The sequence below is a fragment of the Serinus canaria genome, chromosome 3, assembly GCF_022539315.1.
Source record: "Serinus canaria isolate serCan28SL12 chromosome 3, serCan2020, whole genome shotgun sequence".
Lineage (NCBI taxonomy): Eukaryota > Metazoa > Chordata > Aves > Passeriformes > Fringillidae > Serinus > Serinus canaria.
This window is the reverse complement of record NC_066316.1, coordinates 6,989,888-7,017,562: the sequence shown is the minus strand read 5'-3', so window position 1 is coordinate 7,017,562 and position 27,675 is coordinate 6,989,888. Positions and strand designations below refer to the sequence as shown.

General features: G+C 42.6%; 1 protein-coding gene across 5 annotated transcripts in view; it reads right to left on the bottom strand.

Annotated features, from left to right (window-relative positions):
• Positions 1-27,675, bottom strand: part of MACROD2 (mono-ADP ribosylhydrolase 2) — an 847,517-nt gene that overhangs the window by 10,702 nt on the left and 809,140 nt on the right. For 3 of the 5 annotated variants that reach the window (XM_018918142.3, XM_018918143.3, XM_018918141.3), the window contains exons 14-17: positions 24,290-24,367; positions 23,609-23,683; positions 23,023-23,112; positions 162-245 (exon numbers count right to left, since the gene is read on the bottom strand). In XM_018918142.3, coding sequence (XP_018773687.1) covers positions 162-245; positions 23,023-23,112; positions 23,609-23,683; positions 24,290-24,367 — 327 coding nt within the window. The remainder of the gene's footprint in view (positions 1-161; positions 246-23,022; positions 23,113-23,608; positions 23,684-24,289; positions 24,368-27,675) is intronic. The other 2 variants (XM_050973226.1, XM_050973227.1) reach the window with 1 other exon arrangement.

Genomic DNA, 27,675 nt, shown 5'->3' with positions numbered 1-27,675 from the left:
CTTCCAGGAATGGGGCATCCACAGCTCTCTGGACAACCTGTTCCACTGCCTCCCTACCCTCAGAGTGAACAATTCCTCACTAATGTCCAATCTAAACACTCTCTTTGTCAGATTGCAGCCATTTCCCTAAAAAATTAATTGAGAATAACAGAACAACATACCGTCCTTATTTGAAACATCTGCTGCTTGACTTGCAAGGTCAATTTTCACAGGCTCCATGGAAGTTTCCTCTTGCTCTTGTATCCCTATAATATAAGCCAAAGAAGGAGAAAAATCAATGCTAACAGTACCCAATTAACATCTAATTCTCAGACTCTTCATGCCTGGCTTTTTATTTTTCCTTCTGGCAAGCTCTTACCCTTGTAGACTCCACTCACTGTTGTGTAGTGGCACCCACGACAGAAGAGGACAGAGGATTTGGGGAGAACATGGTTTGAAAATAATTGCCTGAATATTTATAGCAAATAAATTCAAATTCTTTTTTAACTGGGATTGTTAAAATCACATCGTGGTGTGTCCTTCTGCCTCCCCACCATTCTTTCCTCATCACTTGTAAAGAATCCCCTCTGCTCACAAAATGAAGCGTAATGATGGGGACTTAATCACAGTTATAAAGTTTCTATAGCCAGCAGAAAGAAAATAAATACAGTGAAGTGTTCAAATACACCAGGTAGCCAGACACAAACTAGAATATGAATGGAGGAAAATGCATTTTATCACTGTAACTCAATATTTTTATCTCTTCTGCCTCAGGCTTGCCTGGAAGCTTAGATGCAAGCTCCTAACAATATTTGAAAAGGGAAAAAAAAAAAGAAGAATTTGCTGTTTTAGACAGAGTTCTACTAATCTGCCACTGGCTAAGAAGCCAATTTTTATTTACATTCCATCATGCTACTTCTCTGCTCCTGTGGCTGCTGTAAAGCCTGTTGCACTCATACTGTGATTGAACTCCAGGATTTCAGGGATCCAGGCATTTGGGTGGTCATAATGAGAGAGCAGAGTGTGGTAAGGACTCACATATTGCAGAAACATTTCATTCATAAACTGAAATCATTTCCCCCTTCAACAACACAGATGAAACCTTCACTGTCTCTCAAAAACCTCCTTCTTTCTCCTGTGGAATTCTGAAGTGGGGGTTTTAAGTCCACTGGAGTGTACTGCATTTACATTTACTACATTTACTACATTAAAATGTATCTGCTACTGAAAATTTCAGCCACTTTCCCTTCTAATTTTATCTGCAAACCAATGGTATAATGGAGAATTTAGTTTCCTCTCTGCTTGCTGTGATGGCCTTTCTAGGAGGGGTTGTTGCAATAGCAGTGGTTTTTACACTGGGAGTTTATTGTTGGATATTGTCAGCAAGAAAATAATAGTGGGAAACAGTGTCCAGGGGCAAACCAGGCAGAAAATATTTGAAACTTTTACTAAGCTGAGCACCACTGCAAATCTTGGGAGGAGGTTTTCACAGTTTACCATCTCATTTTTTGGGGGAGATTTACAAATTCAGTTAATATAAATTTAATTTCTTCCGTCGTTATTACTACGGGATGGACACAGGAACATTCACTCTACTGCCATGCATGTGGAAAGGGTATTATCCAAAAGAGCTCCCCTGCTGTGCAGTCAGTCCAAGTTCACTCTGAGATCAGCCCAATTCATATAAACAGCAGAATTTGATCAATACCAGCAACTGCCTTGACAACCAATTTATTCACGAGGCCTCTCCCTCGATTTAATTCTTTCAGGTTAAACCACAAACAAGCAAAGGGTTTCAGGCCTTCTTGCAGGAGCTGAGGGCTCCTGAAGGGGAGGGAGCCCGGGAGATACTGCTTCCAATACCAATTCCCATTTCCAACTGTGCTCCTGCCAGAGCTCATTACCTGGACCCTCTGGCAGTGCCTGCACAACCAGCCCAGCACTCAGAAACAATGGGCTGCTGGCATGGCCAAGCAGGGCTCCCAAGGACATACCAGGAAGACAGAAATCTCTGTAAACCTATTTAAACTCTTCTTTTTTCCCCTCAATAGCCACTTGTTCCATGTGCTTACACTTCACACACCATTTTCTCTAGAGATGATTTTTTTTCCCCCCTCTAAGTTCAAGTACTGTTTACAAGACTAACATGAAGCCCTTGTGGCAGCTCTTGGTACCTCAGCATTGATTTTAAAATTGCCCAAATACAAATTTTACAAATCCCCAGTACATTCTAGCAAGTAGAAAGTGTAACCCTTGTCTTCCTCATCATCCTCCTTCTCCCTTTGCACAAGGTTTACATCTATTTCCAGCAACAAAAGCAGGCAACAATGCAGGCTTAGAAGCTGTAACAGCCCAAGAACTCCCAAGAGTTTCTGCTCTGAGCTGCCTACCTTAAGGATGCTCATTTCTCCCTGGTGAGTCTCAGGGGGGTTCTCCTGGCAGAGCCCTCTAGACCAGCCTTGGCATTGGGTGTGGGTCAGGGATGTCAAGTGGGCTCTGGACCAGGAACCTGAGCTCCTGCTGTTGGTTTCTAGCTTGTAAAGAATGCCAGAGAGCCCCTTTGAGACAAACACAAGAGCCAGTTGCATGTGTAAATTATTCTGTCAGTGTAACCACATACTCCATGGTGGCTTAAACCTTTAAAAAGTCCCCAGTTACAGAAGTCTTGTCATAAGTGGGAAATCTGGGCCCTAAGATAATTCTGAAGGTTTGAAGGAGAAAATATTTGTTGTCAATCCTACAACAATCCTGAAAACTACTATTTTTACAGGCAAAATGGCAATGCCATTATTCCCACAGCTAATCTACTCTGCAATTCTGGGTGTTGCTGCAGGAAATAAAAATCAAATAAAATACTATCCTGCCCACAGACAATGTGCAACCTGAAGAAATTCATCAGCTGTAAATTATTCATAAAGGAGTTTCTTCTACTTGTGCTATACACTTTGAAAAAATCACCTCTGTTATTTTGCAATAGGAAAACCATGTTAGAGCTATACTGGGCAATCCAGGTTTCCCCAATTCATACCCACTGTTGTTTTGAGTTTAGCTGTAAATATGCTTCCCCTAATCACAGGACTCTGAGAGAGTCAGGCACGTTAAAAAAGAGTAACTCCAAATTTCTTTGTTTAAAATTGGAGTGCACTATTTTTCATCTGCAGTAACCAAACCAAACCAACCAAAAAAAAAAAAAACCAAAACAAAAAAAAAAAAAAAAACAGAACAAAAAAACCAAACCAAAAAACAGACAAAGCTCTTCTGACCAACAGCTGCATTATCTTATCTGTCAAATCTTGCTCTGTGAATAGCCAGAGTTGGTGTTTCCTTCTTTCCAGTCATTTCATTGTAGCACTTTGCTAATGTGACTGTCAAACCCTCATGTACTTTGTTTACTGCTGTATTTTAGTAACATTATGAATGCTGCCTCCTTTAGAAACAGAAGCTGTCTGTGATACAAGGATTCTCTCTGACTCCTGTTTGATATCCATCTGGGATGACTGACCCTTTTAATCAGACTGGATTCTACCCCACCAAATATTTGTGCTGTCTTGCATGGCTTTACAGGTGTAAGCACCCAACCTGCTGCTCTTGGGGAGCTAAGGAAAAAACCCAGCAATCCTTTTCCATCTGTACTTCATTCATGTTTGAGCTGGAGGGCAGTTTGCTCCCTTGCTGTCCTTCTGGAATGGGCAGCTCAAGCCTGACAGTTCTGAGTCTGCAGGAATGGCACTGCCACCACCATGGCTCTTGCTGTTCAGCCTGGCTCAGTAAATAACAAACAGCTCCATCTGTTATATCAGGAATACTACACCTCCATCAACCAGCACCCTGTCCCCAGCAACTGTGCTCCACAGAGATGAAAGAAAACTCCAGGATGCAGATTTCAAAGTAATCTGGTTATGGTGCCAGCTTTGCTGGGCTTTCCCAGGCAGTGAGTGAGCATCATTCTGGATTTGTGCTGCAGCCCCTTCATTGTTAATTGGAGTGTGTGCCCTCCTTTTTGGCGTTTTGGCTTTGTTTTCCAGAGTGACAAAGAGAGATGAACCTCCCTTTCCCTCCAGTGCAGCGTGTGTCAGCTCAGCTCTCTGTGTTTGTGCACACAAATGCACCTAAAGGCATCCTGCTGCTCCCAGCCACTTTTATTCCCAGCACAAGCTGAATGGCAACTTTTAAAAAATGCATTTTAAAAGTGTCTAAGATCTGCTCATCCCTATCCCCCTTCCAGCCTTTTATTAAACATACTGTAAGAAAAATCCCATTGTGGCCACCATTCTCCAAAGGTGGGAATGGGAGGCTGGTGAGGATTGCTGCTCAGCAATACAGTCCATAAGATCCATACAAATTTTTCCATGGCACATCTAAAATCACTCATGTCCAACAGGAGCACTTTGTGTATTTTGTCTCTCTCTAAAAACAGCATAAACCTGCACACAGCAGGTTCCTGATGAATGCAAGAATCAAGACATTTACATTGCTTTAAGAAAAGCCTTTTTGATTGGTTTTCTTTTTTTTAATTCTGGAAAATGTGTAAAAGGCCATGTCATTGTTTTCCAGATGCTCTTTTCATGAAACCCCTCATCAGAGAAGCCTGCAGCATAGAAGGTTTGAAATGGAGCACCCAGAAAATTTCATCTCATCCCTCTGGCTGTTAACACAACTAAAATGTTGCCTGGTTGTGATCAGACTGGTAGATCCCCTGTCCTGAATGGCTTCCAAAGCACTTATGCTCCATCCCTGCCTACAAACAAGGCAGACAGCATGCTCAGTAGCATTATGACAAGTGAAAGGAGCAGAGATTGTATGATTATTTACCTCTCTTTCTCATTCTGTCATTTTTCCCCCTGCTGTTTGTGAAACTCACAAGTGCTTTGGTTCAGCTCCTGATCACTACTGAGCACAGACATAACTGCAAGAGAAAAGCCACTGTGTTTTTCAGTGTCACCCAAAAAAAGCAGTTCAGCAGGCACCACCAGAAACAGCTTTCTGGTTGCAGGACACTTCAGAGAGGCAGCTTTTCTTCTTCTCCAACCCTGTGCAAGCACTCAGTAGCAGCAGGTAGGCAAAAAGCTGGTAACATGCATCAGAACTACAACACATTGCTATGGAGAAGTCTTCAGTCAGGGTCATCAGCTCTGACCTCTATCACTGCTGACACCCAGGTCCTGAGATTTAGGAGATTTTCTGCTCAGTTCAGGTGCAGGGGCCATGCACTTTGTATCCCCAAGCACTTTATCCCAAACAACACTTCCCCTCACACAGCCTCATTCCCACTGTTTGAAGAAGCCCACCCTGCTGTTACTGGTCACTCTTGGCATCTTTACAAGCAGGAGAACAAGGCAGCAGAAATTTACACAAGGTTTCACATCCCTCAGACACCTACTTGTTTCAAAAAGATAGTAAATTCAAACAGCAAGTTAGACCAAGGCTGGCTTCTGTCTAGGTCATTACTGTGACATTGGGTAAAAACTGGAGCAATTTTTTTGAAAGCTGAGGCATGTTTTTCCTCAACCATCCTGCCTTTGCTCCATATTATTGACAATTTCACAAAATTCTGCTATACCCCAAGGTACCAAATAGAAACTGGAGGCCAAAACCATATAACACAGAGTCTGAACAAAAGTCTTTAAGGAAAAAAAAAGAGGGGGAAAAAGAGGAGGACAAGACTGTCTCAGTATGTTTCAAAAAAATGCAGGATTTTCCCCTGTAGCACTGGAGATCATATCCCCTCTATCCATCAAACTATCTTTTAACACAGAGGTTGTTCCAGATGCCAGCACACACAGGTCAGCATTTTCAACAACAGCTGACTAACGTTAGGAGCACTTTAAAAGGGAGTTTGGATCCCTTTTTCCAAAAGTTTCAAGCTTCCAGCAGCTCCATCTGGCTTCAAAGGGGGCTCACTTCCTAAAGTGTTTTGGGTGTGCTCAGCATTTTTGAAATTCAGGGCACCTATTTTGAATCCTAAACATGGACTTTAAAAATCCATGCCAATCCTCCCTGCACTAAGGATAACACCACCTCCTCAATCTGTGCTGAGAAAGCTCAGTGACATTATAACCAACAACCTGGCTTTTCCATTCTTTTTCCCTCTACAGAATTTGTAGAACTCCTAATAAAACTGGGGTCTGTCACGAAAACTGGCAGACTTGAGTCTAAAAAGATAACTATAATTTTCCTTGAAACTAACACCTCCTCAAATCCTCTTTGTGTAATTGATGAGCTCTTTCCTTACAAAGAATTGTCCAGGATGCAGCAGCCAGGGCTGTGGGACACTCAGAAATACCACAAGCCACAGAAAACACTGAATTCCAGGCTGGCATGTTGGAGTACTCAGCCCTTCCTGGGATGCCAGCTCCCTCCTCCAGGGTGCCAGAAAACACAAGGACTTGTATTTGCAACCTTTGCACCAAAGTCAAGACCTCTGCCAATTAAACCAGAGGAGAATCATTGTATTAGCAGCTGACAGTGGCAGACAGAAGTCTGCCAAAGCAGGATGACACACACACACACACTAAAAACACCTCCTCCAGCTAAATTCTTCAGATTGCTGGATTCAGACTATGCTTTACAATTTATTCATAAGACCTTCTTAGCTTAGGACCTTGCAGTTGCCTAGAGCCTTTCCATTATATATATATCAAGTACTTTGAGCTTAGTATTAAAAAAAAAAAAACCAAAAAAACCCTGACATAGTGGTTCCAGCCTTGTGCCAAAAAGCAGCAACATTTCCCCTCCTCTTTTTGAATAGAAAGCTTTAGCCACACACAGCACAAGGGTGAGAATTAGAGGTAGCAGGTGTGCACATGGGCCAGGTCTGCAGGAATTTGTTTGCTGGTGTAAGGATTGTCACTGCCCACAGTCTCCACAGACACCTTGGCAACTCTTACTTTCATGGGAGCTACTGAAGCTTTCAAGAAGAATGCAGAAGTGCTAATCTCCTGATGCAAGTGACTTCAGCCCTGACAGACATTCCCTCAGAGTCACAGATAAAACTGAAGGATTAAGCCATAAAGGATTAGGAGAGGTGTCACCTGGCATTAAGTCACTGGCCTTGAATCTTGGTTTTGTTGGGCACTGAAAATAGCAAATTTCACCATCTTAAAAACAAGCTTTATTGTATTTCTTTAAATATATAGAAATATTTTTCAGATACATATCTTGATTTCCTGAGTAGGCTCAAAAGTCTAGATGGCTCATAGTTGTACAGGTTCCATTTTTTACTACACTTCAGTGCACTGAAATACATCAATCTGACAATCCAAAGACACCAAACAAATTTCTTTCACAACTGTGCAGAGGATGCTTATGTATCTAAGAAAATACAGGAAACAAACACCTTGCATGGCTCTCTTCACACAGAACCTATTTTAAATGATACTTTTGCCTAGAAAGTTTATAGCTCATAGCAAATCTGGCTCTTCCCAACTTAGCTGCCTCGTTATTTTGATCCAAGCACCAAAAAGAGGTCCATGCATGAGATGTGCTTTAAGTCCAAAAAGCCTGTGGCACTTCACTTAACAGGTGTTGAGATTATCTGGGGTGGTAGGGAATGAACAATCCTTGTGCCATAAAGGGGTGTTTCAAGTCACTCTGTTTATCTGTGACAGTGTTGAGGAAAATCTCATGAGGGACCCAAGCCCTGACCCCCAGCCTGATGAAACCTGCCATAATTTGGAGGTGTTGTGCCCAGCTGGGGCTGGGGACTGGCAGAAGCCCTGGCACTGTGACAAAGCCACTGCAGCTCCTGCATTCTGCAGGCAGGGGGTGGCCCTGCTGTGCAGGGAACCCACTGCAAAGGCACGTGTGCAGTCCATGAGAGTATTTCTGATAAAACCCTCTCCTGAATCAAGTGATGCTTTGTTTTTCCTGGTTTGAAAGAACAGACAGTATAATGGGAAATGTCATGTTTTCAGAGAGTCATACAAATGTATCCTGTGAAGCCCAAGATTTCCAGAGAAATGTTGCTGGCTCTTGCCAAAGCTTTCAACTGAAGCCACCAGACTGCTGTTAAAAAATTAAAAGGAAAGTGAAAACCCCCCCCTCAATTTAAAAGGACATGAGTGTTTTTCAATTTTGTCAGACATTTTCGTGGAGGGAGGAACGAGAAGGAACTGCTTCTGATGAGCCAGCAGGAAGCATTTCAGAATGTGTGTACTGGTCATTGATGACACAAGTGCTTCTGGCAGAGGCAAGCAAGCTATTTTTTAATCAGCAGAGCTGGAGGGAGCTGGTTGGTCACAGAGAATCCATGCATCAGACAGTGGTGCCACTGTGTTGGCAGTCCATGAAAGGGATGCCTCAATTAGGCTGATGAGCATGCAAAACCATGGAATTTAGGCTGTGCATTCCTTGGATAAAGAGAACTGAGGGCATTTTGCATGGTATTTCCAGTTTAAGTTTAGAGACTGGACTATACAGCAGTAATAATTAATGATAGTAAAAGTCCTAATTAATACTAGTAGTACTAATAGGTAAAAAGATCCTGCTTATCCTTCTGTATATTTCCTATCAGAAGAATTTTTCACTTAAGTTTCATTTCCTTACCAGAAAGCAATTCATACTCTAAGTGAAAGCTTAACAGTGTAACCATTAATGTACAACAGAAAGTAAAATGAAAATGAACCCAAATTTAAGTTCTCTAAATTCAGTTTATCTACTCTTCATCTCATGCCATATTTACCACAGCAAGCCTAAAAGCTCAGACCCATTTTATTTCTGCCTGTCCTCTGATTTACAAACCCTGAATTAATGCAGCTCTTTCCACAGCCCACATATGAAAGAAAGGTGCAAATGGCTGAAGGAGATGATAAAAACTGGATCACATGCCATGGATCCCTTTCTGTGCACAGAATGGCCTCCCCAGGGTAGCAATGCTCTTTGACATTCATCCCCACAGTCCAGTCCTTGGATCCCTGCTGCTGTGGCCATGTGAAAGCAGATTTCCTCTGACAGAGCAGGGCTTATAACAAAAGGCCATCCATCCCAAGGGGAGCACGGCAGTGATTTGAATATCAGGCCTCAAAAAAGTGGATTTATTTCAAAAATTTTGCCAAGGGCTGCTAGTGGGCCAATTGTCACCGACATGTTTTATGAAAAATCCTTTCCTTAGGATTTTTCCCCTCCTGAGAAGCTGAGAGGCCTCAGGAACAAACTGTAAACAATTCTTATCTGCTGCTGTGGAATGAAACAGGGGGAATCTGGGATTGGTCTCATCTGGCTGTTTCCAATTAAGAGCCAATCACAGATCACCTGCCCAGACTGTCTCGGTCAGAGACAAGACTTTGTTATTCATTCCTTTTCTATTCTTAGCTTAGCATTGTAGTGAAATCCTTTCCTCTATTCTTTTAGTATAGTTTTAATATATTACCTATCATAAAATAATAAATCAAGCCTTCTGATACATGGAGTCAACTTTCTCATCTCTTCCCTCATCCTGGGACCCTTGTGGACAATACCACACCAATCAGTTTCAGTGGGTGCTGGTTGATAGCAGCAAAAATGTGAAATCTCCAGAAACTAGAAATCTGTGAAATGTGGGGAAAAGAGCTGCCTTCTTGCCAAAACAAAATTCCTGGTTATATAGAGTGTTGGATCAAAGTATTTTGCAGAAACACAGCATCATCCCAAACCTCCTCACCAGGGTTTTGGGGATGCTGGGTGACAGTCCCTCCAGTGCCCTCAGCCACACTGGTTGAGCACAGCCAAGGCTGGACCAGCTCCCTGCCCCTTCCTCCAGTTTTCCTCTGGACATGCCCTCCAAATTCTGGTTTATTCCATGTTTTCAGCAGCAGGGGTGCTCAGAGAGCCCCTGCTGCTCTGGGCAATGCCTCCTCAGCACCTCCCAGCAGCAGGGCAGGAAGAGGAAAATCCAGATGTCAATTCCAAAGCGCGCCCAGAAACTTCCACCTGCAGCAGCTGCTCTCAAAGGTTTAGAGCTCAGCTCTTCTTTCCAAAAGCCTGCAGCAGACCCAACCACTTGAAGCTATTGGAGAGCACAGGGACACAGAAAGCTTTCTGAACATGTGTCCTTTGGGTCCTGGGCTCATAGAATCATAGCATAGTTTGGGGAGGGATCCTAAAGATCATCTAGCTCCAACACCCCCACCCTAAGTTTTTGACCGACGATTTTTCCACCTCCCAGACAATTAAGAGAAGGTGCAAAATACCAGAGACATTTCCTAGTGATTCTGATAAACAGAGTATCTAACCAGCTACTTTAAAATGCCACTGGCTTGCTTTGTTGTAAGCACAGTCCCAGGGAGGATGTCAGGTCACATAACTCATTTGTTATCCTTGTACAGAGGAGCTCCAGCCGGCATAAAAACACTAACACTCCTTTTAGTGGAGAACAAACAGAAAAGAGAAATGCAACAACTGGCTTCAAAGGAAGCCAATGAGCACTTCAAAGATTGCCACGTGGTCTGTACACAGGGATGTGTATATAAATATTTATCTCCTGAGCAGATAAACTAGTAGGCATTTAATTCTAGTGATGCAAACACCTGATGGCTGGATGCTCTCATCTACCTGTAAATGCAAACCACCAGCCACTGAATTAAATTATGGGGCAAAATTATCTCTGACAGTTATCTCTGAGGTGTTTGGAATCCCACACAAAATCTGTGCTTCACATGGTTAAGCAGCTAGCTCTCATGTTTTATAGGGAGGGAGGGAGGGAAGAAGGGAAAAAAGTTGTGCTTTGTGGGGTTTTTTTTTAAATCTCATTTGCAGCTGTACAGTTACAGCTTACAGATTAATAATAAAAGAGTGTATGTGACAATGCAGAAACAAATGATGCTCAATGTCAACACAAAGCAAGATGCAAATATATTTTTCTGCTCATTAAACAGGCCTTCATTTCAGCTGCTCTGGTCTTGTAAATAAAGCCTACAAGCTAGTTTCAAGCAAGTGTGGGAATTATGCAAACAAAAAAAAGAAACCCTAAATCAAAACACCTTAACAGTTTCCTAGTACTGGTTAGGTAATTATATCTGCCATTTTTTATTCAGGGGATCTAAACAGATTAAAACAGGTTAAAAACAATTGTATTCAGGAACTGGCCCAAGGGTCAGAGCTCTCTGGATAGTACCAGACATCAGCTGGTGTCAACCACTGCCAAAAAACAAGGGGCATCCCTGAATGTTCTGAAAGGCAAGAAGAGCTTGGGCAGAAGGATTAAGGATAAGAGAACAGACAGACAGAAGGAAGAGAGAGAAGGAAGAACAAACAACTAAATACACTAAATAACATCCTCCTGCACCTATGACTTGCCTCTAAAGGTTTGCTTTCCAAGCACTTGATTGAAAATGTTCCAGTCCTTAACTTGTCTTCTGGGGGGCAAATAAGGGGGCCTGAGAAGCCTTAGGAGAATTAAGCAGTGCTGAGATGTGCTTGGTGAGATGGGGAAACACAAAGCTTTTGAAAGGGTGAAAAACCTCCAACCATCTGAGGAGAAAGGGGAAATACAAGGGGCAGTCTGCAGCAGGGAGGAACAGGACTCCTTAGTTATTGGGCTGCCAAGACCATTCCCACCCCAAATGCCTGTGAAAGCTCACAAAATGAACTGACAGGGCTCAGCAAAAACAACATCTCTTGGTGAGAATAGCATCTTCAGGAAAGCAAACAGGAGCAGCTTTCCCCAAGGCACATCTGCTAATTAGAAATGATGGGTTATAGATGCAGGTGGCAGGGCCCCCAGGTGAGAGCAAGACTATTCCTGCTGACCTCTCTGCCTGTTTCTTCTGACTGCTGCTCTCCAGGGCTTCACAGATGGTGTTCTCCTTCAATTAATACCACCCTGCCAGCCAGAAGGAAGCTTCTGTTGCACTTGGCAGTACAGGTGAACAGCCTGCATTTAGATTTCAAAGCAAATGCCACAGGTGTCCCAGCAATATGGCAAGCAGCTGATGTGCTCCAGCCTCTTCAGGCCTGGGTAAGACTCAGCTGTGTTTTCTTATCTCTAAGACTAGCTAGAGGAAAATCACAACATTCAGAGGGCAAACTTCACACACTGGAGCAAAATCTGAGCTATCTTTGCTCTAGATGACTTTGTCAGCTGTGAGGTGTGAAAGTGCCAATGCCATCCTGCCTTCTCCTCTTGGAGGAGATGGGTATGTATCCAGCTGATTGCAGGTGCAGGTTAACATGGAGCAAACTGGCTTCAACACCCCAAGCTGTGACCAAAGCTTTGCCAAAAAGCATTGCTGTGCTCATTCTCACTTTTGGAATGTGAATATGTGCAGCTGATTTCCTTCCCTCCTACGTGCAGATCCTTTTTTCAGCTGTGGGCTGGTGATCTAGCTGGATTCACAAGCTGGGCAAGAGCAAGCTATGTCTGTCCTTGAATGGCAGGCCTCATTACAAGAGGGAAATGATTCTGGCACTCTAACACATTGCATGGCACTGCTGCTTCCAGGATCAGGAATCAGCCTCAGGTCATGGCTACCTCTGGAGGTTATACATCCCAGAGCAGCTGCCATAAGAACAAATGGCACTAACCATATTTTACAGCCAAATCTTGACATGAATATCTCTCCCCCAGGCTCCCCTTGAAAATTCTTTTCACTTTGGAAAGATTTCCTGTGTCTTAAACATCACACCTTTAACTTAGTACTGTTAAACACTGGCTGTGCTTCATGCCAGAGGGAACAGTTTCATGAGCAGATTCTGTGATCTCTGTATGCACCAATTTCTAAGATAACTTGGGTTCCTTTAGATAGGTACAAGATCTATTTCTTATCATCTGCTTTTCATGCTCACACACTTCAAGAGCCAGCTGGATCTGCAGGCAGAACTGCATCCAGGAAATCTATTTTATGCCATGATGGAAGCAGGCAATACTAGGAATATTGTTTAAAGACTTTTTCCTTTAACTTTCTTTTCTTTTTAAAGCAAACTTGCCCAGACTGCATTGACAGAAGATTCAGAACCAAGCTACGAAAGCATCCAAGTGTTTGGACATTTACCTGAAGAACAGCTGTGTTCCAGCTGCAGGAGCCTGCAGTACCCGTAACTCAGTAACTGTGTGGTTCCTGAGACGTGTCAGTAACCTCCCAGTAACCTCAGAGATCTGCAATTCAAGACTCAGGTTTCCATGTGCAAGCAGATTTATGATGATACAGGCATTAAAAACGTTGACAAGGGTTTAGAAGGACCACCAGAGCTGTACCTACCACACACTGGCCAGAGAGGCAAACAAAAACCACAGAGGATGCCAGTTTTACCAGCCCAAGATGAGTGTGAAGCTGTTAGCCATGCTCATGGGAGGGTAATTGTAAAATATCTGCTGTCCCAAGGAGGAAGTCCCAAAAAATGAGAGCACAGCTCTGGTCTCTTTGGGTGATCCAGCTGTTTGGATCAATGTAATCACCAGACAGGAGCTCCTGATATCCAAAGGAAGAATTGGCAGTGTGGGTAAGGGCCACAGCAAAACACCCTGGACCTGTGAGGTGAGATCATAAGAAGAAGGGCCAAGGGCTTAACTGAGGTGTGGTGGCAGCAGCCAGGAAAAACTTGGAGCAATGAGGATCTGAACCCAAGAGAAGAAGAGGAACCATGCCAGGGCTTACTCTGGCCTCATACCCTCTTGATCAGAGCATGCTGGAAATAAATCTGAACTAATCCTGGAAGGGTTTCCACCCCTGATCCCTGTGCCTTAGAGATTCCAGCAAGACACCCATGTGGGAAGCCCCTCTCATTAGTGGGACAGCACCAATGAGAATGTGTCACCTGTAGAGACCTTCCAATGCTCAGAAAAGGGCAAAACAAAAAGGAGTGAAGCTGCTGCACACTCCTAACAGCAAGTCCTCCTCAGTTTTCTGACCTCTCCAGAGCAGCTGGGTTGATGGAGGCACCACACTAAGGTACCAGCACCCCAGAAAGGGGGTGATGCTCAGACCCAGCTGTGCTCCCTGCTCAGCCTGTCAGCTTCCTACTAATCCTCCTTCTGGCTAGGATAGCTGGGGGAATCAGGCAAGTTCATTTCCTTGACTTGAGTTCCTGGAGTTAGGCATTGATTTTTCAGCAAATTGACATCTTATTTTGAAGCACCTGAGGTATCTCCATTTGTTCTCATTTGACACCTTTGTGCTCCATTTCAGGCTGTCAGACTGGGAAAACACGTCCAGCAGTTGTGCTTTACCTGATGAAACCCTGTGTAGTTGTGACTGTGATAGCATCTGGCCACAAATTGGGAATCTCAGTGTTTTCCAAGCCCTGATACAGTGAATTTGCCATCCTGACCCCCTGACTATACACCATTGTTAGCTGCAACCAGGGGCAATGGAGAAGAGACTACTGATTTTTTTCTGCTCAAAATCCAGAACAGAGTTTAACCAATTTTTTCTGTCCAGGTAAGAATGGTATAGCCTGGAAGTGACTGCATATTTCCTCCACAGAGAAAATGCTGAACGTGTAGGCAGGCTGTCTTTCAAGGGCTGTGAAGTAGTGTAAGTATTGAGAGGTTTTAGGATGATGTAAATAGAATAAATGAGGTTTTGGCCCCTGATTACTGGCAGAGTGGCTGCAGAAGAAACAAACAGTAAAGGCACATCCACATTCACAAGGGGGAATAATGAGTCAAATGGCTTATATACCCCAAAATGTCAGTGTAAAGACCCTGCAACACTGAAACAGTAATGAAGGCCATCTTGTGGTTTAAATTTGCTGGCTGTAGAAAGCAACAGATTTTAGAACTCAGAAGTCACAAGTCTGAACACGGGAGGAAAATCATTGGTAACTGTTTCAGCAAAGCACAGTGTTAATCAAGTACATTATAAGATTGAAGCATGTGCACAGGTAAGTAAAAAAAAAACCCACCATTCCAATACTCTTCATGTTTCTCTTGGCTCTCTAAAACAAAACTAAGTGTTTTTGCAGTTGCCCACAGACTGTCTGCAGCTGCAACTCACAGCTCATAACTCAGAGCACTGGTTTAGTTGCAGCCATGAGCACGTGCAGAGCACACAGGAGAGCTCCAGGAAAAGCTCCTCAGAGATCATGCCAGACCCCAAGAAGGAGATGCTGAGCTTTTGGTGAAGTAACAAAGTCCCAAAGAGCTGCACTTGTGCACCAAGCTGTCGAGATGACCCTACTGCCCGATTCAGGTGCAGCCCCAGAGGTGGAGCAGGGAAGAGCTTTCTCCCTGGTGGATCTTTCAGAGTGGCTAAAGACAAGGTCAGTTTGGGCTGATGGGTTGGCACTGTGGAGCAGGTATGCTGGTGATGACCTTGCAGGCTCATCTGGAGGCAAAATGGGATAAAAGCCAACCAAGCAGAGGAAAACTCTTCCAGATGGCAAGACCTCAAAAGAATGCTTGCCTGTCAACCACATCAGGAAAAGGTGAGGGGACAGAAAACCTGCTGCCAAAAACCTATGAGTAAAGGGCAGAAAAAAAGAAGAGAAAATCCAGAGGAAAGCATTATGCTTCAAAGATCTGAGTGAGATTGAGTGGGCAAGGACACCTATGAAGCCATGGTGTACCTCACTAGCAGAGCCTGGAGTGGGAATACACAGAAGAGAAAACAGAACAGAGCTGAGTCAAAAAGTGTGTCCCTTGATCCAGGTGACAGTATGGAGTGAGTAAATGCCACCCTTCTCATAGGAGAACAAGGTTTACTCCTCACCACAGCACTAGGCAAAACTACAGAAATAATCAGTGGGGTGAAAATGTTCTTCCGCTCCTCAAAGAGCAAGCCACAGAATCTTTCAATCCTAGGGCATATGGTGCTTTCTTGTAATTCCTTCCTGTTCTATACTTGAAAAAAAAAGACAGTTCTCCAAATCACCTTCTCCACTCCCACTGGTTGGGGTCTCCACACAGCTGTGGCTGGACTCCACTCTGTTTTATGAAAATCCTTGGTGACAGGCAGTTTGTCTCCCTGCTGCCCTAAGTGTGTGGCCATTTGAATTTTTGGAACAGCTGTAACACAAGTGCCATAACCTGGGCAGGGCAAATCCATCCCAAACCTAAGCAAGTGGGAGCACAGAATTTCCAGCTCCAGAACCAGCTCAGCTGGATGAGTGCATTCCATCATAAACCAACTTTATTAAAAGAGGTAAGAATCTAAGATTTATCAGTGTTTAACAAAATGAAGAGCCCTTTTGTAGAAGATGGCACAAAGACATAACCTTTGTCTGTGAGGGATCAAATTGTTTCCTGGTGAAGCTGCCTGCACTCCTTTGGTCTGCTGGACTTTCCCTCATTCCTTGGGTGCTATTTGAGATAGTTTGAAAGAGATATTTGTTTTGTTTCCATAAGGCACTGCTGTCTCTCTGGAGAGGTGAGCTAAAACCAAAGCCTGGTGGACTTGGACCCCACCATTTGGAATACAGATTCTATTACCTCCCCAATTTTCATGTGTGAAAAAGGCCTTATCAGCATCTTAAAGCTCTTCAAGACTTGTAGCTCACAACTAAAAAACATGCAGTATCATGTAATACCATTATAAACATATGAGGACTAAGAATGACATCATAGCATCTGCTTTTCACTGGGATTTAATGATTTCATATTTTTTGGCATTCCCAACATGGAAAATCAAAATGAAAATGGCACTTCAGTATATTTCATTAAAAATATCCAGTTTCTCCTCCAGCATCTTCAAGGATTTAATGTCTTCTCTTTCTTTTTATTTTCTGTATATGGAAAAGCACTCTAAAGCTTCTTTTACTTGATTTAATGCTGAGTGTGATTCAATTCAGTACTGTAAAATAAGTTAATTAAACTAAACAAAGGCTGCATTGTCAACACTTTCAGCAGGAACAAAGAGATGATATTTTTAAATGCAATAAAAATTTTTAATTCATAATACTATTTCTATTCTGCTTACTGTAAATGAAATGAAGAAAACAATCAAACAGAGATAATAAACCTTAAACACTATCATTGTTACAGTATTGCCTATTGTTGTTTTCCTGTTTTCTCTCCTTTTGGCTTTTTTGTTTTAGCCTTACCATCATGTCTGGTAACACAAAGTGGCTGTGACAGCAAGCAAAACATTTAAGCTGAAAAATTCCTCATGTTTTCTACTTTCTTATTAGAAAAGCACACAGAAAAAAAATAAATTATTTTTCCTTGCAAGGGATGAAAAATAATTAAAACTTCAAATTAATCTGCACCACCTATTTTTTATGTACATTCAGGTTAGAACGTGGTATATGGAGACTAATGAAAAGAAACAGATTCCTTCTGTGGCAGGGAAATAAATACAACTTTTTTCCCCTCAAGAGACTGAAATCAATATCTAGAGCAGACTACTGACAGTGTAATAACCTCCCTGACTGCCAATGCACAGTGCTGCACAGCATCCTCAGGGAAGCTCCCTCAGGAAAGCCCTGCAGGAGGTCTGCATCCCATTTGCTGCTCCATCCTGCACCATCAGTGAAGAGCCTGGGCAGCTCCCACTGCACCAGTGCCAAAGCCCCCACACCAACAGTGGGGACAAACTCCTCCTCTTGTGCAGCCTGCAATGTGTCAGTGGAGCAAAGAGGGTGCAGGTGGGAAACCCAGGGCACTGGGAATATTCCTCTGTCTGCTCTGGGGTGCCCTGACCCCCAGGGCAGCCCTGACTCTGTCCCTCACTCAGGGAGAAAGTTTCCAGCATAGACCAGAATCCACTAAGGTGTGAAATAGAATGCAGAGAGCAGTGTAGGTGTGTCACTTGGGTGGGAAATTTAGTTTTTGGGATTTTGAGTATGTTGTGGATGGAAGCAAGATGGAGGGCACAGGGTGTTGTCCTGAGTTTCTTCTTGCTTTTTCCTCCTTCTTCATGGGTTTGAGTGGCACTCTGTAATTGGGCAGAACAGTCCCCATTGCAGCTTTGTGGGATCAGTTATTGGGTTAAAAGGGAAAATAATCCAGGTGTCAGTTCTTAATTGGATGGTTTAGTCTTGACAGACCTTGTACCAAGAGATTGTTGGCCATTTTATGCCTTGCTAATGAACTCATGGTTGTGAGACTGTTTTACTGATAAGAAACAATAAACACTTGAGTCAGAACATGAAGTACCATCTCAAGTGCCTTCAATGCAGACCCAGAGAAACCCACAACTGGTACCCCCACACAGGTGAGCCTCACTTGGCTACCTCCACGAGGCATAGAAATGACTTGGATATCCTTTTCTGCCCCAGCCATAATGCCTTCAGAGGGGCAGAGTGCTTGACACAGACCAAACAGCCCTTGGGCCTCCACAAACCCAGCACAGTGGGCTGGCAAACACAATCTGGTCACAAAATCTCCTCAGCTGGCTGATAACTGCAGCTGAACTGGAGTTTTGTGAAGTTCTCAAGAAAATCAAGGTATGCAAAGTGAGGCTTCACAGGTGAGGAACCTTTTAGGATTTCCACTCCTAATCTCTCTGCACACCTCCCACTAGTCCCATCCACAGCTTCCCAACAGCCCACATCCCTGCATAGCCTAGAGCTTTAAATACCCATTTGCAGCTTTCTGGTTTCACAGCCTTTCCAGCATTTCTGCAAAAAAGTCCAATGGTGCACTTTTCTCCTGCTTTGCCAAACATCAGTATCTGTTAGAACAGGATTTTAAAGATATATTTCATATTTAGCATCTGAATATGCTGGAACAGCCCAAAAAATGGCATCTGATCTATGCAGTAGGGGTTCTTATCAAACACCACTATATCTGATTCAGGATATTTGTTCCTCTCCTCTTTGAGCAATTGAATAAAAGAAGTTGGAGCCTTTATACTAGATTCTAGTCTAGAAGCCACAGCAATCCAAAGTATTACTTTCTTTCCAAACAAAGTGAAATTAGCTATTTAAAGATTCTAGTGAAGACTTTCTTTTTTTTCCCCCCAAAATGTCTCCTCTTTCTCCACTTGAAGAATTAAAGGAGTTTGGTAAAGCAATAAAATTGCCAAGAATCAGTAATAAAAATGTCAGATTTGTCCAAAAAAGATCTTTCTCAAGAATTCTTTCATTTCTCAATAGCCACAATGTAAATTTGAGATTTTTGACTGTTTGATAACAAAGTCATTATTCTGACATTATTTATGACTGAACCAATGCATATAAAAATCCTATAAATGCCTGAGACTGGAGCTGTAAAACATGAGAGCTCTTTTCCCCAGGCTTTGGAATATTTAGTTCTCTCCAAGATTACACCATAAAATTATCACTCCTGCTAAAGCAAAATGGACAAGAGAAGAATGGACAAAGTGCTGCCTGCAGAGTTACAGGTCACAGCCATTCATCTTACAAAGACTGCTGAGCAGAACTGGGCTTAACTAGAACAGAACTTGGCAGACTTCAAACCTGAAATCAGGCAGACTTCAGATTCAGAGTGAGCAAGCTCAGATCAGCAGATTGACAAAGGAAATCACATGGACTGCAAAGGATGGAAACATCCCCAACCTGCCCCTGAGCCAGCTCTGACCCCATGGTTGAGGTGAGGGCTCTACACAGCCACTCTAGAACCTTTCTCACGTGGGGAAACATCACATGGCAAGCTCTAACAATATTCCAAGTTGGCACAAGATGGCAAAAATATTTCAGCCCAAATAGAGAAAACAGAGAAATAACAGCAATAGCTGTTCATTTTCTAGTGCTCTGACAGAAATCCTACCCCTTCAAAGAGTTAAATGACTTCTAAGGGTGATTAGTGAGGGAAATCATCATCCTGAATGTCTCAATGAAGGGAGACAGAAAGAGAGGGGAAATAAGATGACAGGGGTGAGAGTGGGCTCAGAGGAGAAATTGGCTGCATATTCACACAGAAATGGGATTTACTTCCATGTGCTGCAAATTGTCCTGTGGAATAAAAGTGCTGATTAAACCTACAAATAAGTGCTGGGTGCATGGTCATTACAGCACCACAGGACCACTTCCAAGTGTACATGCAAAGGGGCTGCCAAAAGGTCTGTTCAAACTGTGTACACTTACCTAGTCAGCAAATAGGTCAGGGATCACCACTTGCTCTGGTTTTTAATAAAGGGATTTGAGAATATTCCCCAATCTTATAAGAAACATAGATTTTCTTTCTTTCTTTTTTTTTTTTTTTTTTTTTTTTGTGAACCAGAATGAGTGAATAATAGTAGTTGGGAAAAAAAATGAAAAAGGGCATCTTAGCTTGCCTTTTTTTTAGAGCTGCTCCCTCATAATATATAACTTCAAGTTGCAGTAGGAAAAAAGGGAATTAATTGGCACGTGTGATATTTTATTACTGATTTTGGAAAAAGCAACAGCAGGTTTTTATGAAACACACAGTGCCTCACATTGTTATGTTCTTCAGAGTAATCTGGCTTGGTTCTTACTGCTGGCAATGGGATTTAGGAGTGTGACTGCCAAGATTTTGATCCTTCATTCCTCTGGCTCCCAGCATCCCAGAGCCCTGAAAGCACCAGGATCTGGGACTCCTTGGGAATTCACACTACAGCATGACCCTGGAGCTGTGAAGTGAAATGAGCTACACAGAAAGGACCCTGCAAGCTTTCAAAAAAGCCCCAAAACACAGAGATGAGCTGGCAGTAAAATCTGCACAATTAAATCAGAAGATAACCTGTGGTTTGTCAGAAGTTCATGTAAACTGAGACATCTCTAAAACATCAAGAAACAGACATTTTTTTCCACGCACATCATTGAAAAACTTCCTAGCATGCTTCAACCAGTAACTGAGCAGAAATCCAGCTTTAGGTTGGAGAAGGGACTTTTTACTTTGTTGGTCCTTCAGTGGCTTACACAGCTCCAGTTCTGAGGACTGAAGGGATTGCAGATGACTCCCAAGAATCTAATGCTTCCAGTGAGACAGAGAGAAGAGAGAGGCAGCTACATGCTACCCTTTGCTCTGGGATGAGCTTGAAAACAAGCACAAGAAAATCTCATGTAGAACAGAAAGACCAGGTAGTTTGGAATTTAGTAGCTGCTACATTTGGCTATGCATATAGATCCAAACTGACTGAAGATCCATGAATTTCTGTTTAACAGGACTAGCAGCCCCACATTAGCCTTTTCCCCACATTCTTACACAAATATGCTGTACTTCATCCTATATCAAATGTACTGTGTGTGCTGCTGGAAAACTTTCAGCTGAATTACTTTAGGAGGCAGCACTCAGGTTACAGAAAATAATGTCACATATTAAATCTCTTTTTAATGCCAGGTAATCTCTTTCCATTAAGAGGAATCTCTCACTGGGAAATAGATCTTACTTTATTAGACTGAACTTCAGCTGATTTTAGTTTTCTTACCTCTTTTGGTCCAGACCCACTTCACTTTGTGACAAACTCTCAAAACCCATGTGGTGGTGCCCACCAGAACAAGAAGCAACTAGCAACGTGAGCTATGAGTGTGCTTAGTCCCATAAGAATGAAAACAAGACAAGGGAAAGGCTTTCTTCCCTTCTCTGCTCCTGCTCTGCAGGAGCACCCATTTATTTTTCCTGTGCCAAAGACAGCACCTTTGGAAGAAGCTGAACAGAATGTTTATGCTGTTGCCCTGCACACAGACTCAGCACATCTCCTCTTATCATGGAGCTTACCAAAAGATCCCTTAAATTGATGGCACTGCTTCTATGGACTCCAACAAGCTTTGGATCAGATGAATCCTGCACAGCATCAACACCTGAGAGCCCAGGTAGGAACAAGGTCCAAAGTATTTAGCAAGAACTTTTTTACTCACTTAGTATTTGAAACTTTTAAATCAAGGGCTGGAAAAGGAAAGGTGCCAAGAACAACTCTTTGCTGACATCACCTGCTTTTCCTTAACATTGCATATTTTAATAGTAAGTAGCACAGATGTTGAAATATAATCTCTCTTCTGAGATCTAAATGGCAGTCCCTAGCTCTTGGGGACACTGAAGTAGTAAAGAGGGGAAAATGTGCAAATAATGAAGGTACATTTTTTCCAATTTAGTTCTGCAGGTGCATAAAATAATATGTAAATAATTTCTATTTGGATGAGATTAACATAACAACATTGGTCTTGGCAATCAGAGTGAGCCTGTACTGTATAACTTGGGTTTGCAACTGAGGTAGTGTGGTACCATTTACCTGAATTTGAACTGAAGAATTCTATCAATTCTACCTTCACCATCATCAACACAGCACAAAACCAATGCCATTAACACAAATGATAACAAGGAGATGTGATTAGTCTCAGCTTGGATAGGCAATTAAAATTTAAAGAAAAAAAAGGAAGGAAAATATTGTTTGGCTGTATATGAACAAAGAGGTTCAATTAACCTGGCTTTGCAGTGAAGAAAATTGTCAATATTGCTAACTCAGGTTTGCAATTAAGTTGGTGTCAATGTGGCTGAGAAAAGGACTTCATAATTAGGACGACATAGTTAGTATTGACCTGAATTTTCAATAAAAATCATGTCTGCATTTTAATTTGGAACTGTAAAATTCATCCTTGGGCTCTACAAATGACCATATAATTAACTAGCAGTTACTTTAAAATCAGAGAATTGTTTACACAATACATTATTTTTTATATAACCACGTCCTTTACAAATGGTGAGATGATTGCAGGGTTCCCAGGAGCATCCAACACTTAAACTTCTACATTTCCTTCCAAAAGCATTCCTAAGGTTTTAAATACTTTTCCCCCATAAAAAAATTACTGCTTCAGAAGACTCTCCATTCTCATTCCAAATATTAGTTTCTTCATTAGAATTACTAGTTTTAGTTACTCTTTAGTTAAATCCCTATTAATGACCTCACAAATAACTGTCATACCCATTTATTTAAATACTCCAAGTGCTTCTGGCAAATGTGATCAAAAGGATACTTACAGAGACATAAATTGGTTGTTTAATCAGCATTATGGGCTTAAATACAATAAACCAGAAGTGAGGAGAGTATTTAAATGCCACTTTTGAGTGTGCACTTTTTTTGCACTTAGCTTTTCGTTGAAATCCAAGTCCAATATATCAAAACTACACTCAAAGATAAGACAAAAAAATGGTTTTTCCTTAGGGGGAAAAAGAGCTCTTTTCTGTGCCCTTTCCCTGTTTCCCCACAATAGAAAAGGATAACATGAGTCCTGCAGCATTCTCTGTCTCCATCTGCTTTATAATAGGCTCACCTCCTTCTTCTTTTCCTTCTTCCTTTTCCCCTGCACCAAGTATCAAAGGAATCTCAGCTTCTGTTGTGCCTTCTTGGTTCAAGAGTGGATCTGAATAAATTTGATAAAAAGATGAACAGTAAGGCTTTTCAGAATGGACATGAAAGGACTGACACCCACTAGAGACATTGCCATCAAAAACACTGGCAGAGGAAAAGGATCTTTTCCTCCGTGAGTACAAATAAAAAAGCTGTCCAAGGAAACACAAGGGGCTTTGGTTCAGAGCAAAGCCTTGAAGATACTGAACTTTCTGGGGTTTAGGCACAAAATCCCATGTGCCTGCTCCAAACATGGATCTTCACTGGGACTCACTGCAGTCCCAGAGACACACACAGTCCATGCCCCACCCCTTGATGGGTTGAAGGCCAGGTTGGATGCAGCTTTGAGCAACCTGGCTGAGTAGAAGGTGCATCTGCCCATGGCAGGGAAGTTGAAACTAGGTGATCTTTAAGGTCCCTTCAATCCCAGACACTCTATGATTCCATGACTCTACATTAGTGTTTTTGCTTGTTAATCTTGCTCTCTGATTTCAAGACACAAGGAGTACCTTCTATTTCCATGCAGGAGCCTTGGGAATCTGCCCCAGTTTTCATCTCCTCATCTGCAGAAACATCCTGTTGTCCTGTTAATGCAACAAGCAGAAAATGGTACCAGGATGATGCTGCATGCAGGCAATGCTACATTCATTAAAACAGAACACGAACCTTAGACACAGCATGGTAGCTCTAAGCCAAGCACTGCTTTTTTTTTTCTATTAAGTGAACCACGTTGGACACATTTTATATATGAAATATCATTTAACAGTACTAAGCATTGAGTTAGATAGCTGGTCAAAACTGACCCTGCAGCACTTACAGTTTTTCTTCTTTTGCAGCTCAGCCTTGACACTGTTTATCATAGGAGCTGTTGCAAAGGGCTTGCACTTGGCTGATGGTCAGCAGGAGGAACAGAAACACCCCACAGGCTTTCAGAACCACAACAACAACCTGATAGCAGAGCTATGCCACCAGGAGCAGTGTGGCTAAACCCATTTAGAGACATGGCTTTCCCAGGAGCATCAGGGGTTACTGCCCCACCACTGGCTGACACGTAACCTCCACCAGCCAACAGCATTTCCTTAGGGTGGCAGAAGTCAGGCTGGAACCCACTGGGTGCTGACACTGGAAGAACTCAAGTTTCACACTGGTTCATCATGTCTGTCTTAGAGAATTTTGATACCAAACTTTACCTTTGGCTTGGTCTTGTTCACACAGCACAGGATGCACTGAATCACCCTTCTGCGTGCCTTTGGAGTCTTTCAGGGAATCTGAGGGGGAAAAGCAAGAAAACAAATAAATCCTGAAGCAGTTTTCATGCTGGAAAAGCAGAACTTGAGTTAGAGGAGCTCTTAGGTGCCAGCTTCATATTTGGCATTTTGATACATGGACCAATTTTCTATCTGTTTAACTACAGTCTTATAAACTACAGAAGTATATTTGTGGGTTCCAATTATTCAAATTGATTTCAGAATCCTTACCCTTACTGAGCAGTTTCTTGCTGGCAGTACAAACCTTAAACCAGGAGCTGGCAAAGAAGGATGCATGAGGATAATCAGCAGCACTACCAAGAATTTTATTCCTAATGAGTGGAGCAGCACAAATCTATGAGAAATAGCATGAACCACCTACTTGATAAATAAAGTGATTTATTATTTCTTTAGAATAACAGTTTTTCATGGTTGAATTTACAGAAACTTTAAATCTTTCCATTAAATCCCACGAATCCCTGTGCAAATCCTAGCCTCACTTGATGACAAAGCTCCCAAGGTCACTATGGCCAAGAATGCTTTTATTTTTTGGGGCAGACTATCAAAATGAACTGCCCAAAACAATGCCTGGAACCAGTGCCACAGTGAGACTGACATTAGATTTTGGCAGAAAGTCCAACTGCTGTGCTGTCTGTCTTCATAAACTCAGGGCATTGTTTTGTTGCCTCAAACAGCATTTCCTGACAACAGCCAGTTTTTGCACGGGGATGGAGAAATACATAATGCATAATTCCACTGCATTCAGGTAATACAGCAACACAGACTCTTGATTTAGTGTGATTTAGTGATTTTGCTCATCCTCTTCACAGATTTCACTGGGTAAAGAGCTCTCTTTGAACCTCATAAAAAACCAGTGCTGATCTAACTGGACACTGTGCAAACCACAGGGATAAGTCCACTCCAGGCCATAGCAGCAGGAACAGATAATCAGTGTTTGTGTTCCCATGTGAGATGCTTTCTAAAATCCTGCTCAATGGAAAAAGTAAGTAATGATGCCCAAAGATCTAGAGCACGTGATAATAAATTACATTCTGACAGTGCTTTTACAGCTTAAATTCTGGAAGGTCCCTCTCAACAACACTGCTGAGCAAATCTTAACATATATCCAAGGATGCCCCTGTAAAGCTCTCTTCCTGAAAGTGTCCAAAAGTAATCTCTGATGGATAAGTAAAAAGCTAGGTTGTTAATATCTGATCCAAATTTAATAATCTGTAGGAAAGGTATGTGCTGAAATTGTGTGGCTTTAATTAACTGCAAATAATCCCCCAAGGCAAATATTTAATTACCTGCACAGTTTCTTACTTCTTTCATGGCATGACAATAAGTTTAAAAAAACAAAGTTTGAAAGTGAAACAACTCACTGATGTACAATTTGCTAAACTTTATATTTGCTGGACTTTTTTTGCACCACTGCACCAGTCTTCCATACCATATTGTACAATGAGGTTCAAAGAATTATCCTTATCAGCCTGAACTGGAGCAAAACTAAATTACAATTTTATCAAATTCCAAGTTTGATCAAAAATCCAGTTGAAGGATCTCCCGGTACCAAAAATTTTTTGGTAGCAAAAAATTCTCTAGGGGATTTTTCAAGCAAACTTGAAACACATTGAGGTAAATTCTGGCTTTGCTGAAGTTTCTGACGAAGCTCTCAGGATTTCAGACAAGCCAAGATCTGTACTACCTGTAACTCCACACCCTAAATTAATATATTTTTCTTTATGATACAGCTGCATGCTTGGAAAAGGTAAAAAAGAAAAAAAAAGCTGGACTCAGAAGTCCTCTGCCTTGAGTACTGCAATGCCAGGGCCCAAACTCAGCTCTTCAAGCTGGCAGAAGTGATGGTGCAAAGTGATGCTGTGGTGGATGAGCTGTGGTAAGGGTGCCGTGGCTTTCCTGAAGAGGTGTCCTGAGGGGGATGGCTCAGGGGCACAGGCACATCCTTCACTTGTCACTCTTGTGCCCAGAATGGCACAGGAACAGGTGGGAGGCAGGAAAGAGCAAAGAAGGCTTTATTCAAGAGAACCTCGGGGTTTTTATAGAGTGATAGGACGGATTCTGTTTGATTGGCTAACTAACAAAAGCACCTTCTTCACACACTGTCCTTGAGAAGAACAGAAAGACAAAGTAGAAAAACACCACCTGCAGATTGTACTTAACAAGTTATCACATCCTTACAACTCCCTAAAAATTCTCACAAGCTGCTGTGAGAAACTCTTGCTGTTTCTCTCTCTCTGTCCCATGGCATCCACACTGGCTCAGACTGGCTAGCTGTTCAACTCTTCCAGGAGGGAAGAGACAAGAGCCTGGTATGATGTTCCACAGATGATGTTCCTTGTGTGATGTTCACACTGGCTAGCTGTTCAATGCTTCCAGGAGGGAAGAGACAAGAGCCTGGTATGATGTTCCACAGATGATGTTCCTTGTGTGATGTTCACACTGGCTAGCTGTTCAATGCTTCCAGGAGGGAAGAGACAAGAGCCTGGTATGATGTTCCACAGATGATGTTCCTTGTGTGATGCTCACACTGGCTAGCTGTTCAATTCTTCCAGGAGGGAAGAGACAAGAGCCTGGTATGATGTTCCACGGAGAATAAACCTTTTTTGTGAGCAGGCCACTCCATGAAAGATGCCAAGAGCAAAAGCTCCAAGGAGTCAGGGGAAACAGGGGTTTATATGGGAAAGGCAGGGGGTAGGACAAAACACTGGGACCAATGGGATGAGGGTGCAGGGGCAGAGCAAAGGGGAAGAACCAGTGGGGTAGAAGAAATCATCCTAGGGTGGCAAAGGCTTCTGGGGGCTCACCCTAAAAACAAAGTTTGTGGTTCAGGGGTTGGCCCTCCAGGGGAGGGTTCCCCAGCTCCCACAGTAAGTATAGTATCACCTGCATTGGGAGGGGGACACACAAGCAGCTCTGCCCCATCACACCCTTATCCCACACCTATTGCACCTTCAGACTCCTAGATTGGTGCCCTTAGGGTTCACTGGTTCCACCTTTTTTTTCCCAGGATGAGGAATGACTGCAACTAAATGCAAAAACCAATTCTCAGCATCACTGGCACAATTATGTGCAGTGGTCACTGACAACGAAGGGAATTTAGGAAGCCTGGTGCTTGGCTGATGGATGTGCCCCATCATGCTGCCATTTCTTGTGCAGCATCACAGAGGGAGGGGTGTCATCACTATTCCCACCTATTGGCACAGCTGGCAGTCTGTCCCATGGGCTTCATTCTCAAGGAATTGTAATTTTGTGTTAGACTTTAGTTTTTATCATAAACAGTTGTCCAGTTGCTCCAGTGTTGGAGAAAG